Genomic DNA, 16,247 nt, shown 5'->3' with positions numbered 1-16,247 from the left:
GCCCCCAAACACCTGCAAACAAGCCCTTTCCCTTAAAGCCTAAGGAAAGGGCCTTCTAACCTGTACTCTCCTAAATGTTAGCAGGTCTGGCTGTCATCCCTCTGAAAAGATGAGACCTTTCAAGGTTTTGAAAGGTCTTCAGCCTCCTTACAGTTCTAACCCTTTTCCATAACTCTCACATTTGACTGTTCCAGGGGAAAACTTGCAGGTGCCGTGGGATGGAATCAGTATCCAACTGGGAATGAATAAAACCAGTATTATCTGGAAGCAAAGGGGTACATCATTAGTAAGGAACTAGAGTCCTCCAAGCAGAAAAAAGAGCTTCTCTGACTGGCTGGAGGATTTTGCTAAAGGATCTGAAGCAAGAACCAGTTGAAACTACATTTTGTAAGTTCTGCCATTGTCACGTGGGATTTCAGGAGTAGCAGGAGCTCGTTATGATGTAACCCATTCCCAGCAGACTTGAGGATCTTAAGTAATTCAAGAGGATTTTCGAAGCACAATCGCCAGCGTCACCCTCAGTGCTCTGGTGGCCATCATGACTCATTCTCTGCATAGAGTAATACTTCCCTAGACTATTTCTCTGTCTTTCTCTTTGGCTGAGTGACAAACTTCTCCCTGACCTTCAAGTCTCAGTCTAACAGTTCCTTTCTGCCAAGAGTTTTCCCCAGGTTTCCATCCTTCTCCCAACCCTAATTGCTGCCTCTTCTATGCCCATCACACTTCAAACATCTCTCTGACAGACTGTACAACAGATACTTTCCCGCAGGGGACAGGAACCATCTCATGCATATTTTATCCCCCTCCCCAGACCTCACTTACGTGTTGGAATAAGCATCCACAAGTGTCCACTTCAATTCTACTCCACCATCCAAATCGACACTGGGGAACGTTGTTAAATAAGATCAAACAAATGTTGGAGGCAATTCACTAGATTTTTTTTAATCTTTTGCTTTAGTTTGGAATACAGCTGGACAAGAATATATAGTTTGGCTTGATTACGGACTGTAGATTTCTGCACAACAGTTCTGGCTTTTAACTCAGTGTTTATTTCATTTGAACTCCTAAGGACCGTGATACATATTTGGTCATCAGTGTCAGGGCCATCCAAGTTCCCAGGGAAAAAGGACCAGTTACTTCATCCCAATTCTACTGTCTTGCTTTTTTGCCTTCCCTCTTCCTCATTCTCAGAACATTCTTTACCTCTTCTAAGCCGGTACTCCTACCAGTGGCCCCTTAAAAAATCCTCTAGGATCATCCACATTGGCCATTCTGTGGCGCCAGAACAGGGATGGGGCAAGAGAGATGACTAGCGTGCAGAATTTAAGGAGGCACTCAGTCTCAGGTGCTGAACCACCGCTCGAATGACCCTGGGAGTGAGCGCCTCCTTAAATGCCCCGCCCTTCCCCACGCCCTGCATTATTGCAAAGACCCACTTGCAACTAATCCAAAAAGTTGTGTTTGAATCTTTTCTCTGCCTTCCCAGTGGATCAATCCATGGTCCCTGACATTTTATTTTTTCAGTCACTCTTCCACGTAGGTCAAAATCTCGGGGCTCACTCTCTTTAGACTCTCACAGCTACCTGACAGAACACAGATTCCAGATTTCAAGTCTACCTGCAATGAACATGTTACTTTTCAATACCCACTTTGGGTTTTAAGCAATCCTCAATCCCTCCCAAAGATGGACGTCATTAATATGAGTCATCTTCCAGAGAAGAGTTGGGTAGATGTGTTTCTTAATTAGAGTATTACTCATTTCTTCTTTTTCAAAGCTTTTAATTTATCATCTAATAGGCACAGTGATCCGTGGAATAATCCATCTTAATTTTTTTCCTCTTTTAGATGGCTAGCCTTATTACTATTCACAGCACAAGCCAAATGCTTTGGTTATTAAGTGGTATCATTTGTACCCTAATGAATTTACGCCTTTCACAGCATTGAAAAGGAAATGGAATATCGTGCGTGAAACATTAAAGGAAACCCCAAACAAAGACGGAGCAGTGTTAACCCTCATTGCTCAAGTGTGAAGGAACTGACCACTCAGAAGGTGACTGGATAGTGTAGATGTACAGGATCTGCTGTGGGCAACCGCACCCTTGCAGACTCTTTGGGATGTAGTGCCATCGGCCCCAGGCAACCTTCCCAGCATCTCGTCCCAGGTTCACTTTTATTCTCTGTCCTCATGCCCTCTGGCCTCTTTGCAGTCTCTGCTTTCGTACTCAGCTCCCTCTGCTTGGAATGGTCCTCTCTCCCCTCTTTTCCTAGTTATGTTCTACTCATCCTTTAAAATCCAGCTCAATTATCACTTCTTCAGAGGAGTTTTTTTTGATCTTCCCAACCAGGTCAGTTCCCCTATCCACGTTCTCATATCACCATCTTGGAATTATCCAATGGCAATCTTACATTCATTTGAGTCACTTTGATTGTTTAAGTCTGTGTCTCTGTAAGACCATAAGTTTCATGAACGCAGAGGATCTTGTAGGTGTTTGCTCACCATCATCTTCCCAGACTTCCAGAAAACCACCTCTCCTAGATCCACGGCAGAAAGAAATAAGAATGACCACAACTAGTGTTCCTCTGTGAACATGGTCTGAGCCAGTCACATTGTCCCCAGGGGTCATGCTTGAACACCAACTTAAATGCTACTGGACTTGGTTGAAGCACCAACCAATGGTACAAGATCAACTCTGATGGGCTGTCCATTGGGGTGAAATAAACAAATCGGGAACACATTTTTTAGACTGTGAAACTCATTATGATGATTAGCCTATTTAATAAGCGAAACAGTGATTCCCTCAGGGCAGAGAGAGCGTGTCTGTTTCGATCATTACTCCGCACACAACTCCTAGAAAAGGGCTTTGGCACTGTTGGATGAGTGACAGACAGAATGAATGGATGGATAGAAGAGTTATCATTTAAGATATTAAGAAGATGAGGGGCAAAGAGGTGAAGTGACTTGCTGGAATGACATCAGTGAGCCAAAGCAGAGCCGGAATCAGGGATGTTCCCACTGCCTCCTGCCCCCATCCGCTTGGGATGGTTTATCAAGGCAGCCTCCCAGGGACAAGAAGTGTCAGAAAAGACTGAGATGACCTCTGTGCTCAGGATCTTGGCCTCTTGAAGTGTTTGAATGACATGACTCAAATTTCCTCCCGCTGTCTGGATGGGAAACCAGCTCTAGAAGAGATGGACTGACTGTGGCCAGAATCCCTAGCCCTGGGAAATCCAGCCTCTGGCCAGCCACGCAGCTGGCACTGGCGTCTCAGACTGGGTGTGGGGGACCATGACCCTGTTTATGAACAGACTCCACTGGGCCATCCAGGCAGCACCAAGCAGGCCACCAAGATACAGCTGCCTGGGCCAAGGGCACTGGGACCAGGGATAGACCTGACAGAAACCTCTGGGCATGGCTCAGCCACGTGAGTCTCACTCTCCCCTCAAATCAACTTCCTCGTTCATTCATTCATTCATTCCAGAGGCTGTCATATGCCAAACACGCCTTTGCGCTGGGGTCCCTGAGGTTGGTGCCATTTTCCTGCCGTCTATGGCTGCACTCTCCAATACGGTAGACCTGAGCATCTGAAGTGTGGCTGGTCTAAACTGAGACACGCTCTAAGTGTAAAATACATCACGGATTCCAAAACCTTAGTATCAAAAAAGGAATATAAAATATTTCATTCATACTTTTTATTGTATTGAGCATATACTGAAATGATGATATTTGGGATAGATCTGGTTAAAGAAAATATATTTTTAAAATGAATCTCAGCAGCGTCTTTTTACACTTCTTACTGTGACTAACTAGAGAAATGTTCGTTTCATCCACGGTTCACTTCATATTTCTATTGGACAGCAACGTACAGGAGAGGCTGATGGGCAAGTTCTAAGCTGGAGGTGAGGGTGACGTTACTAGCTGGTCCAGGTGCCGAGGGAGCCCAAAGGACACTTAGCCCAGACTGTGAGGGGCAGGGGTGGGCGGTGAGAGCAGCTTCCTAGAAGAGGAAGCTGCATCTAAATCAACAGACAAATCTGAGTTAGTTCCAGGACCAGGGCACTGTGGGAAGGAACTGGGTTTATACATCGGCACAAAGCTGAGAAGTCCAGATGTGTCTCCAGTGATGGGAGTGAGGGGGGCAGACAAGGGGAAGAGGAAGCAACAAAGCCAGAAAGGGCGACAGACATCAGCTCTCAGAAACTGAGTCCAGGGCTGTCCGGCAGAATTATAATGTGAGCCACACGCAAAGTTTTAAATTTTGTAGCAGCCACGGGCAGAAAAGTAGAAACAGGTGAAATTAATTTTAATTATATGTTTTCTTTAACCCAGGCTATTAAAAAGGCTATTGTTTCAATATTTAATCAATGTCAAGGAAAGAGTTTGCATTCTTTTTCATTATGATTGTCTTTGAAGTGTGCTGTGTATCTCCCAGCACACCACAGTTTGGACCAGCCACAGTTCAAGTGCTCAGTGCCACACGCGGCTAGTGGCGACTGTAATAGGCAATGCCACATCCGCTAGACTTTTCTCTTGAATGCAGTGGGGAGAGGTTCTAAGCAGAAGGGTGCCTTAGACAAATCTCCCTGCCAGCCATAAGGGAGACCAGTAGCTTTCTGGAGGCTGTCACGACCATCTTCTGTACCCTGTCACCTACCCAGGCACCTCAGTTCATAAACTGTTAACTTGGGAGCAAAATCTCTCTTTGCAGACTTTACCCTTTGATGATGTTATTGGAGGGAAGTTTTGGGATGCAGACAGCAGAGCCCCATCTTGGGTTTTTCCAGAGTCCTGAAAAGGGCAACTTTCCCTCTCTCAATTCCTACGTGGTTCCCACACCATTCAGAGGGTGACCTGCGACAGATCCCTGCGATCTCTCATCCTTGGGTTTCTCCTCTGTTGAAACTCTGATGCCTATACTCACCTAAGAGTATAGGTGCAGATAAAATGAAGCAAGATATGTAAAATGCCTCACACTGTGCTTCATAAAGAATTGATCAAAAAATGGTAGTTTCTTTCCCTCTGAGAGTTGACATAAAAGACTCTTCACATCCCCAAGAGCAGCCCAAGAGGATGTAAACTCAAACAGCATGACTGGGGATCAGACTCCTAATCCTTTCTCCAACCCCCATACAACGAAGTTCAAGGAGTCAGTCCCTTTCAGAAAGAAATGTCCCCAAAATATGCAGGTTACAGACAGCCCAGCTGGGAACTTTTTTCGAGCCTCTTCGTCAGCTTTAACTGGTAAGAAAACAGCTTTTCGGTTTCCCTGGGCTCTACCTTATTGGAGAAGCAGTTTAAAAACTGTTCCTAATCTCCAAGGAGTTTCCAGGTGCTTAATGACTTGCCAGGGTAAGAAACAACTGAATTCTGGGAAACCATTATGTGAGAATCAAAGGAAGCAGCATGATCTGGGCACAACTGGGAAAAAGCATTGGGTTTTTTATTTATTTATTTATTTATTTATTTATTTTTTTTTTTGCGGTATGCGGGCCTCTCACTGTTGTGGCCTCTCCCGTTGCGGAGCACAGGCTCCGGACGCGCAGGCTCAGTGGCCATGGCTCACGGGCCTAGCCTCTCCGCGGCACGTGGGATCTTCCCGGATCGGGGCACGAACCCGTGTCCCCTGCATCGGCAGGCGGACTCTCAACCACTGCGCCACCAGGGAAGCCCAAGCATTGGTTTTTGAAGTCTGCCAAATCTGAGTGTGAAGCCCATTTCTGTCACCAATAGTCATGTAGTCTTTGGACAAATTGCTTATGTCTTTGAGAACTAAGGTACTTGTCTGTAAAATGGGTATAATATGTATCTTGCAAGATAAGAATTATACATTCAAGGTAACAATGTATTAATTATCTATCACTGCATGACAAATTGTCCCTAAGACTTATTGGCTTAAACCAACTTATGATCTCAGTTTCTGTGGGTGAGGAATCTGGGTAGGGCTTAGCTGGGTCCTTTGGCTCAGGGTCTTTCCCAAGGCTGCAATCAAGGTGTCAGCCCAGGCTGTGATATCATTTCAAGGCTCAATTGAGTAAGGATCTGCTTTCAAGCTCTCTTGTTGCCGTTGGCAGGATCCAGGGCCTCATAGGCTTTTGAACTGACGGTGTCAGTTCCTCACTGGCTGTTGGCTGGAGTTCTCCCTCCATTCCTTGCCATGTGGGCTTCTCCATAGGGCAGCACACAACATGGCAATTTGTGTCATCAGAACAAGAAGGCAAGCATAGCACAGGGAGATCAGCTCTGTGCTTTGTGACCACCTAGAGGGGTGGGATACGGAGGGTGGGAGGGAGACACAAGAAGGAAGAGATATGGAGACATATGTATATGTATAACACACCATTGTAAAGCAATTATACTCCAATAAAGATGTTAAAAAAATAAAATAAATAAAAACATGTCAGACTTTAAAAAAAAAGAAAAAGAAGGCAAGAAGAGTCAGAGAAAGAGAGAGACTGGAAGACAGAAGTCACAGCCTTTTATTTTTAACTGGTAAGAAACTGATTTTTTGATGATGGCCATTCTTACCGGTGTTAGGTGATACCTCATTGTAGGTTAGTTTTGTTTGTTTTTAATTATTTATTTATTTTCATTTTTGGCTGCGTTGGGTCTTCGTTGCTGCGCGCGGGCTTTCTCTAGTTGTGGCGAGTGGGAGATACTCTTTGTCGTGGTGCTCGGGCTTCTCATTGCGGTGGCTTCTCTTCTTGCGAAGCATGGGCTCTTGGCGCATGGGCTTCAGTAGTTGTGACACGTGGGCTCAATAGTTGTGGCTCGCGGGCTCTAGAGTGCAGGCTCAGTAGTTGTGGTGCACGGGCTTAGTTGCTCTGTGGCATGTGGGATCTTCCCGGACCAGGGCTCGAACCCGTGTCCCCTGCACTGGCAGGCAGATTCTTAACCACTGCGCCACCAGGGAAGTCCCCTCATTGTAGTTTTGATTTGCATTTCTCTAATGATTAGTGATGTTGAGCATCCTTTCATGTGTTTGTTGGCCATCTGTATATCTTCTTTGGAGAAATGTCTATTTAGGTCTTCTGCCCATTTCTGGATTGGGTTGTTTGTTTTTTTGATATTGAGCTGCATGAGCTGCTTGTATATTTTGGAGATTAATCCTTTGTCAGTTGCTTCATTTGCAAATATTTTCTCCCATTCTGAGGGTTGTCTTTTCGTCTTGGAAGTGACATTTTGTCACTTTTGCTGTATTCGATTGGTTACAAGCAAGTAGCTGGGTCCAGCTCACATTTAAGGGGAGGGGACTACACAGGACTGAGTCCCAGGAGGTGGGTGGGAGCTGTTTTAGAAGCTGTCTGTCACGAGATTTAAAGATTCTCAGTAAATAGTAACTGTTGTTAAGACTGAATACAAAAGCACTTGGAAAGCAACGTTCATCACAGAAATAGGAGAAATCTGGATTATGTATTAGGGTGAGGAAATTCAACAATCACATGACATTGTCAGTCTATAAAAGAGGTTGATTCTAACCAATGCTCGCTTATCCAAAGACTGCATTTAAAGATACATTTAGGGACTTCCCTGGTGGTGCAGTGGTTAAGACTCCGCGTTCCCAATGCAGGGGGCCCGGGTTCATTCCCTGGCCGGGGAACTAGATCCCACATGCTTGCAGCAACTAAAAGAGTTCACATGCCGCAACTAAGGAGTCCACGTGCTGCAACTAAGGAGCCCGCCTGCCACAACTAAGACCCAGTGCAACCAAATAAATAATACATATTTTTAAAAATTAAAGAAATAAAGATACATTTAATTTATATCAAAGAGCGGTTTGATAATACGCTACCAGATAACAATGTTTGGACATTAGAATTAAAAAGCACCCATTCCCCCTACATAATGTTTTATCATATATCCAAATCCCTTTCTAGTTATTTTAGAATGCCCATGTTTTTATGGGGATGTAAATAAAAATATGCACCTCGATTTTCTCATTTAACAATATTATAAAGACATTTAATCCTGCTGTACATTCTTTATAATTAGCACTTTAACAGCTACAAATCATTTCCATTCAGTAGATAAATGTCAGAGCCATGGTTTACTTAACCATTCCCTTATTCTGTGACATATAAGTTGCTTCAATGTTTTGCCATTGAAAGCAATCGAGTATCTTTTGCGTGGTGTTTTTTCCCCATAATTTGAATTGTGTCTTTAGGATAAAGTCCCAGAAAAGCAATTCAAATACGCACATTTTAATGGCTCCGTCAAGTTTTTATTCAAATGGGAAAATGGCTTTGGTTTTTATATAAGCAAACACTGCTCCATCAGCCCCAGACTGAGTTCCTCAAAGGCAGACACCCTAGCTTACTTTAGAAAAAAAAAATTTTTAACCATAGCATCTATAATTCGACTGTACTTCAATAAAAAGTAAATTTAAAAAAAGCAATCCGACTCTGTAAAAGATGACATAACTACATCTATCTGCATAACAATAATTGAATGGGAGAAACTTGCCAACTAAAAGAAAATACTTTCAGATATAGTTTAAAAAAACTAAACAGACTTCCCTGGTGGTGCAGTGGTTAAGAATCCGCCTGCCAATGCAGGGGACACGGGTTCGAGCCCTGGTCCGGGAAGATCCCACATGCCGCGGAGCAGCTAAGCCCATGCACAACAGCTACTGAAGCCCGCACACCTAGAGCCCATGCTCCGCAACAAGAGAAGCCACCACAGTAAGAAGCCTGCGCGCCGCAATGAAGAGTAGCCCCTGGTCGCCACAACTAGAGAAAGCCCACGCACAGCAACAAAGACCCAACGCAGCCATAAGTAAATAAATAAATTTATATTAAAAAAAACTAAATGAAAACATATGCTATCAATAAAAGATATGCCTAAAATAAACCGTAGCATCTAGCCTATAAGCAACACGTAGTGAATATTTGTGCACTGAATGAATGCATGAACAAAAATACTTAAAAATCCGAGACTTAAGGAAAAATATTTCAACTAGATCTATTGCTTTTTTTAAAATCAAGAGATGTTGCATTTCCATTTAGATTTCACTAAGAGATGTGGAGGACTTACCCATGCCAAGTGCTGGCATTCTGTTGTCCTTTCCTTATTTTATTTTATCCTCACAGCACCCCCTAGAGTTCATTTTCCATACAGCAACAGAATGAAACGCTCAAAGGCTACATCAGATTACATCACACACCTGCTTTTCTCAGAGGGTCCCAGGAGGTGTCTATGTACTGATATTTGTCTGACAAGCTCCCATCACTTGAAAAGAAACAGAAGGTCCTCTTCACTGGGGATAATACTAGTTCTGGGGAAACCTCTGCTTAGGTGGAAACAAAATTTCCACTCAATAACCAGGAACCATGGGAATTTTCCTGAATGTAGTTCAGCCTCGGTGATGGGTCATTTTAGCCAAACTACGAATCAGAGTTATATAACATTGAGGTAAGCAGGGCGAAAATGACCCTTGAAAAGTAATTTAATTGGTCAAAATTTACTCTGGCTAATGTTCCTGGCCCCTGGGCAGCATGTTAACTCTTGGAATTCTATAGGACCCTCCTCCCCCAGCCTTTTTTTTTTTTAAAGAAATGTTCATCTTTTTATTTCTGGAGCTATCACTCTCATTTTTTAGACTTAGGAAACCGAGTCGCTTGCATAAGAGCAGAGAGTGTGAGTGACAACCAGAATTTATTTGCACGCGCTTTTGGAAACCATGGCTAGTTTAGCTGCTAAACTTGAACCGCCGCGCCCCCTGGTGGACAGAGCGTGGTTTGGTTTTTTCCAGGCCCTGTTGCCACCTGGGCGACATCTCATCTAACTGGCGCTTTCTCTGCCTGTCTCTCAGGTGAAGGAGGCCATGCAGCGGATCCACGACCGAGGGAACATTGGAAAGTTAATTCTGGATGTAGAGAAGACCCCGACTCCGCTGGTGAGTCAAAAGCAGAGGGATCCGTTCAGTTCAACACCAGAAGTTTTATCCGGTGCAGGCACAGGTGGGATGGAGGGAAGCACAGGAAGCCCTCTGCCGGGCTGGGGCTGGTGGGGGGAGACCAGAGGTAATGAAACGCGTGTGCAAGTGAGGGATTAGTCACAAATGGGGTGAACGCTAATAAAGAAAGGAAAACGCTTTGGTGAGAACGTTTCAGGAGCAATCTGAGGTCAGGAGAGGACAAGACCACACCCGTGTCGAGTACACCTGCTCACTCTTGGCTGCACGAGTGGGAGGAATTCCTGGTAAACTTTAATAAATTCACATTCAGATGCCCAGCAGGATGACGCCAACTGCCTCCGAAATGCCTCCTGATGGGCCCATGGCTTTCGTTTTCTCTTACCAGGACAATACCCTTACACGCAGGGACCCCACGAGGAGTGAAGCATGTCACACTCACATCCCAGACACTCTTGCAAGGGTCCCTTGAGGGGCTCTGCAGTGTGGCGGTCGACACAGAGACTGCAAAGATCCAGAGGTGGGGCAGGTGGACATCCATCCACAGGCCATACGTAGAAATGGGACACTGCAGCTATGGATCCGGGCCACAAAGAAGGGCTCGCAGTAGGGGGTCTGTTCCCATTAGGGAAGTCTGGGAAGGCTTCCTTGAGGAAGCAGGCTGAGCACAAAAGGAAAAGCAGGCATTGAGTAGACAGGAGGGTGGAGGGATGGCGCTGCATGTGCTGTGGCCGAGAGGGAAGTCTGGCTCCAGATCAGCCATGTGGTACGGGCGGGGGACTGAGATTCAGGAGATGATTCCTGTTTGTAAGAATAAGTGGGGAGAGCAGAGGTTCGGGGGCTCGAGGGAAATTACCTAGCTCGGGTCTAGGAGCAAGAAGAGAAATCCGAGGCACCGTTCATGAAGGGGGCTGTAAATGGACAGGATTGGGATGTTCTGAGCATCTGTCGTGTGCTCAGCAATTTGCCAGATGCTTCAAATACATCATTTCCCTTTGTTTCACTTGGCTCCCGTGACAACTTTATAAGGCAGGTGGGTTTATCCTCGTCCTAATGATGGAGGAAATGGAGACTTAGAGAGGTGTGACAAGTGTGCCAGGTACTAGCAATGACAAGAAGGCAGGTGGGTAGGTAGATAGATGGTAGATGGATGGATGGATGGATGGATGGATAGACAGGACCAGAAAGAGTCCACATCTTCACAGAAAGGACATTCCCATGGGGGAATAGAGACAACAAAGTGGATAAACCCACATTTGTTAATAGTGTTCTTCTGGCTCGTACAAACTGACAGCATCAGGATTTGGACCCTGGCCGGCCGGTGCAGTGGACGCTGTCAGTGCCCACCCATGCCCCCGGCACTCGTGATTCCCCTGCGTGCCGGCGCTGTCCTCCTGCTGGCCGCTGCCCCTCTCTGCCTGAGAGCATCCTCTGGCCGTGGCAGGGGCTTGGGTTATGCACAAAATCGGACCTCCCTGGCTTCTCCCCTGCTCGTGTCCCCCACTGTCCCCCAGTGGTCCCCAGCAGGACTGAGCCCAGCTGCCCATGGCAGGACCTATTAACACATCCCGTGCCAGCTTCCTTGCCTTTTCTGTCTCCTTTCCTCACTCCGACCTGTGCTTCCTGGGATCATCTCCCCAGTTCCAAGCACTTGCAGTCAAATGCTTCCTCAGAGTCTGCCTCTTAGGGCACCCAACACAAGCCACCTGGCACCACACTGCCTTCCTGAGGAATCAGGTGACCCTAGTGTTCAGCCCTCAGAGAAATCTTTCCCAAGGGCCTTCATCAGATGCTCGAAGAAGGCAGGAGACAGACTGCAGAACCCTCTAAAAAGTCCCCTGTTGAATTACAGATGGCCAATGACAGCACAGAGACCAGCGAGGCGGGCGAAGAGGAGGAGGACCACGAGGGTGACAGTGAGAACAAGGAGAGGATGCCCTTTATCCAGTAACCCGGGACCCAGGCAGGAGGATGTGAAGGATGCTCTGGAGAAAGAGGAGCCGGCTGAGAAGACTCTTCTGTGCCCCAGTGAACAAATGCTGTAGTACAGTGTGTGCTGTGTCTGTCTGCTGTCAGCTGAGCTAAAAAGCTGTTGATCACTGTTGTTTTTGAAATTAAGTGCCAATCCCATTCCATGCAGTATTACGTCCTTCCCCCATCTGTGTCTTACACTCTCCCCACTCCCCTGTTTCAAAACCATCCACCTTTGGGTCCTTCTCGACAGTTCTAGAACAGCCTTGCAAAATGATACAAGTCCACAGGTCCATTGCTTAAGAGACCAGACATGGGCAAAGACGAGTTTGGATTGAAAGGGGTTATCACAGAGCCCTGTCCTAGAATTTTTCAGGCCAATGACACTTTTTGCTGCCAGCCGCCCATGCTTCCGACAAGAGCGCTTGCCAAGTTGGCTGGCAGCAAGAGGGTAGGCCAGGAGATGTTTTCATAAGCCCGTAAGTTAGGATCTCTCCAAGCTGTACTGTCCTACTTCCCACTGAAGAGGCAACCTCCTTACATTCAATCAGGTGTTTCACGGTCAGAAGGTTAAACCAACCTCCCCTCACCCTCTGATGCTTGATTCCTTCACCGGTTCTTAACCATAAACATAGGGAAATAGATGTGGATATTTCAGGATAGAAGATGGGTCAACAGCCAAAGTATGAGGACCAGCCACAGAGATCCCTCCTCTGAAACTACATCTCATGAGCAAAATCCTCTCCCCGCCATATGTATTTAATTTTAAGAAAACTCACCAGGTGTGGGACTATTTCAAAGTCATTACTGAGACTCGCCTATGTTTGCACACTGGCCATTGGCATTACCGATTTTGCTCTTTTCATTTCCTGGTACTGAATAGCAGCCTTTACCTTGGATCCCCCAAGAAAGATCTCCTTTGTAGACCATATTTGGGGGAAAAAAATCAACGAGTATCTTTCTTCTGGCCAAAGCGTGTTCCAACGTGTCACAAACTCTAGCGATACAAAAGTCGGTGTTTAGTACCTGACGCCAAATATGTGTTCCTCTCCTCTGAAATATAAAATTATGGTGCAGACTCTTTGCAAGGCCCTGCTTTTTGGAAATCCGGTACCAAATTACTTGACTGCACACCCTTGATTAATTTCCCAGTTCCCAGACTCCTAAGAAGCCCACCCCCCACCCCACCGCACTTGACATGGCTTGAGGTGAACAGTTGCTCTGGAGAGGGGACAAGAGGCCCAGTGTCTCCACGGGGCAGGGGGGGGTGCGCCTCACCACCTCTTCCCAGTCCTGTTGGCCCAGAGGGTGGACTCCGTCACTCACAGACCAAACCGGAGACACAAGGAGCCCGCAGGGTTAGCAGCCCAACCCACTTGCATTCTGGAAGACTTCCGAGGGCTCCTGCATTGCCCGACCTCTCCACCAATGAGCCTCAGGGTACACCCCACACTTCCCCCAAGTGATGTCAATGAATGCATTTCAGCAACTACCTGTTTTATTCCCTAAGTCCACTGGTAACAAAGGTCACCTCATTAACCATGCTCTTTTTTTCCTATCCTGAGCTTGTGATGATGACTTATTTATGCCAAATATTTATCTGAAGGAAGTGTCTCCTCATTATGAATGTACATGTAAGCTATGAAGATGAGAAAGGGTGGTGCCATCTGATGAGCAGAGGGATGAGAGCATCTCAAAAGAAGACGCCAACATCAACTTCTCTTCTAGGGGTCATTTAGAAAGATAACGTAGAGGTTGTATCCCCCCAACAGGTTTGCTAAATGCAGTACTATTGGTCATGTTTTTCCCATAACCAAGCCCTCAGTGAGGTCTTAAGAGGAACCATTACCCAAGTGACATTCCTGGTGAGCTGGCCAAAGATGGCATTTTTTAGGGCTGGAGGAGCAGAGACCCACTGGCCATATCAGGCCTTTTATTTGCCAGGGGAGATGGAACTCTCCATTCAGAATCCAAGCGGCCTTTGTTATGTCCAGAGGATTAGCATGAAAAGACATTCTTCCCCAAATCTTCCCCAGCTATAAGGTTTAGATAATAATCACAAATTATGCTGGTTAGTTAAAGAAAACCCTTTTGTCTCCTTGGGATACAGAATGAGAAGAGAAAACTAGTGTTTGACCAATAAGACCAACTTATGCCATGAAGAATAGGGGAAAAAAATTAAAGTATCAAAATTAACTGTTTAACACACTCTCGTTCGAAGCGTCTTGTTTGCTGTCACTTGACTGTTTTTCTGAAGGAAGTACACAGAACGTCTCAGGTTGCCTTAAAGGAACTGTGAAGGCTTCTCAGTAATTTACGTTTGATCGGAGGGAACTGAAACATTGTCTAACGTATTTGTGGCTTTAGAGCTTCTGTTATATTGTGCCTACAAAGCAAATTATGTTTACATAAAAAAATATAAATAAAGTATTCAGCATAGCATAACCTCGCCTGGCATGTGTTACTCCACATACATAGTTGTTGCAAAAATGGTCCCACTATTAAAACGCAAGGCATGGGTGAATGAAAAAGAAAATATAAAAAACATGTCATAGAAGAATCTTCAGATGAGAAACTAAAGGCTATATACAGAAAACAGGAGTCAAGGTGAAAGAAGCCTTTAAAAATACATTCAGCTTCCCTCAAGCAAGAAAATAAGACACCTCTAAATAAAAGAACTATTAAAGGCATCATGTAATAATAGTAATGATAAGAATAACAATAATTATAATAGTATTTATGATACCTACTATATGCTACTAAAAGATATATATGTGTATATACATATTATATATGTGTGTGTGTGTGTATGTATGTATACTCTCTTACCCTCCCAACAGCCCTGAGAGGTGAGGTTTACCATTACGCCCATCTTATAGGTGAAAAAACTGAAGACTGAGGTTCTGCACTAAGACCACACAGCTAGGAAGTGATGGAGCCAGGATCTGGAGCCAAGGTAGAATCCATGCTCTTAACCACCCCACCATGCTTCTTGGCTTAAATAAGGGTAAAATACAATGCATTTCAACTACCAACCCTTCTCACTACGAACTGTTCAGGGATTCTCTTTCCTCTGATTTCAAGGATATGTTTATCCATTTGTTTTGCTTTGTAGCAAATAATATGCACATCAAGAAGCATTTTTTTGGTCTGGCCCTCGATCCAAGTGCTCAGTGAAGTGCTGATTTCAAAACTCACACACCTCAACCATTTTCCTTTTCATGACCCAACATCCTCAAGGTTATCAAAGAGATGCACAAAAGTGAATCTCCAAGGGCAAAGATTCATGAAGGAGGAATTCATGATTAGGGAGGCTTGGCTGTATTTACTATATTTCTCAGCAGGAAGCCAAAAAAATTAGAGCTAGGTCCCATGTCAATAAAACACCACATACATAAACCTGAATTTACAAGGTAGAACGGTCAGTCCCCTTGTCCGTGACATTCTTATAAGATCCCTGTGCACAGGATCGTCCCATTCCGTTCTCATTTAATGCTCACGTACTCCGTGTGCGGCTCACGGCCTCACACAGCCAGTGGTGGTGTGCTGTCACGTGTAAACACAGTCCAGCAAGAAAAACCGGCATCTAAACTAAAACCCACATCTTCCCTTATAACTCTGACAGTGGGGAAGAGGTCTTGCAGTGGGGAACAAAAGTCTTTTCAGCCATGTGGGTGAGGTTAGAGCAGAAATGGAGGTAAAAAGCCATCTGGGGCAGAAGGAAACATTAGTGTGAAAGCAAGGAGGTGGGAACGTTGAAGGGCACATAGGAAGACAGGAGAGTAGAACAGTAGGTGAAATACACTCACGTGGAAGTGCAGCGGAGCTGGAGAAAGGCATGATGGGAAGTCCCAACCGGGCATGGAGGTCTCTGAATGACAAATGAATAATCTTGGATTTCCATGGGAGGGAACAAGGATGTGCAATGGTGTGACATGACAGCTTGCGGGTGTGGTGGCAGGTGATGACAAAGAGTAAATGTAGGGTTCAGTGGGAGGAGGGATTATAAGATGAGCCTGAAGGGGGTGCAGAGATAGACGTCAAGTTCCTTGATTCCTCTGCACCGGTTTGGGTCCTCCAGAATCAGACACTGAAACAAGGATTTGAAAGTCAGCAGTACTGGGAGGTGAACCCAGGAAGCACGGATTGGGGAGAGGGAATGTAAAACAGGAAGGGAAGGAGCCACTTCAGCGTGGGTTGGTGAGTAGGTGACCACTGTGGGAGACCATGGAGCTGTCCCACCTGGTGAGGAAGGTGTATTTCTCCATTAAGTTCCAAGCATCATTGGATGAAAGTGACTCCTAACAAGCATGCTGGTTCCCTGATGCTCTTCCATCTTGTAGAGCAGGTCTAGAGGAAGGGCAGAAA

General features: G+C 45.5%; 1 protein-coding gene across 1 annotated transcript in view; it reads left to right on the top strand.

Annotated features, from left to right (window-relative positions):
- Positions 1–14,308, top strand: part of VAT1L (vesicle amine transport 1 like) — a 152,213-nt gene extending 137,905 nt beyond the window's left edge. The window contains exons 8-9 of the mRNA XM_081215566.1: positions 9,807–9,890; positions 11,761–14,308. Coding sequence (XP_081071692.1) covers positions 9,807–9,890; positions 11,761–11,859 — 183 coding nt within the window. The 3' untranslated portion in view covers positions 11,860–14,308. The remainder of the gene's footprint in view (positions 1–9,806; positions 9,891–11,760) is intronic.
- The last annotated feature ends 1,939 nt before the right edge of the window (positions 14,309–16,247 follow it).

Source organism: Mesoplodon bidens (assembly GCF_964165515.1).
Source record: "Mesoplodon bidens genome assembly, chromosome: 18".
Lineage (NCBI taxonomy): Eukaryota > Metazoa > Chordata > Mammalia > Artiodactyla > Ziphiidae > Mesoplodon > Mesoplodon bidens.
This window is presented reverse-complemented; position numbering and strand designations above follow the sequence as displayed.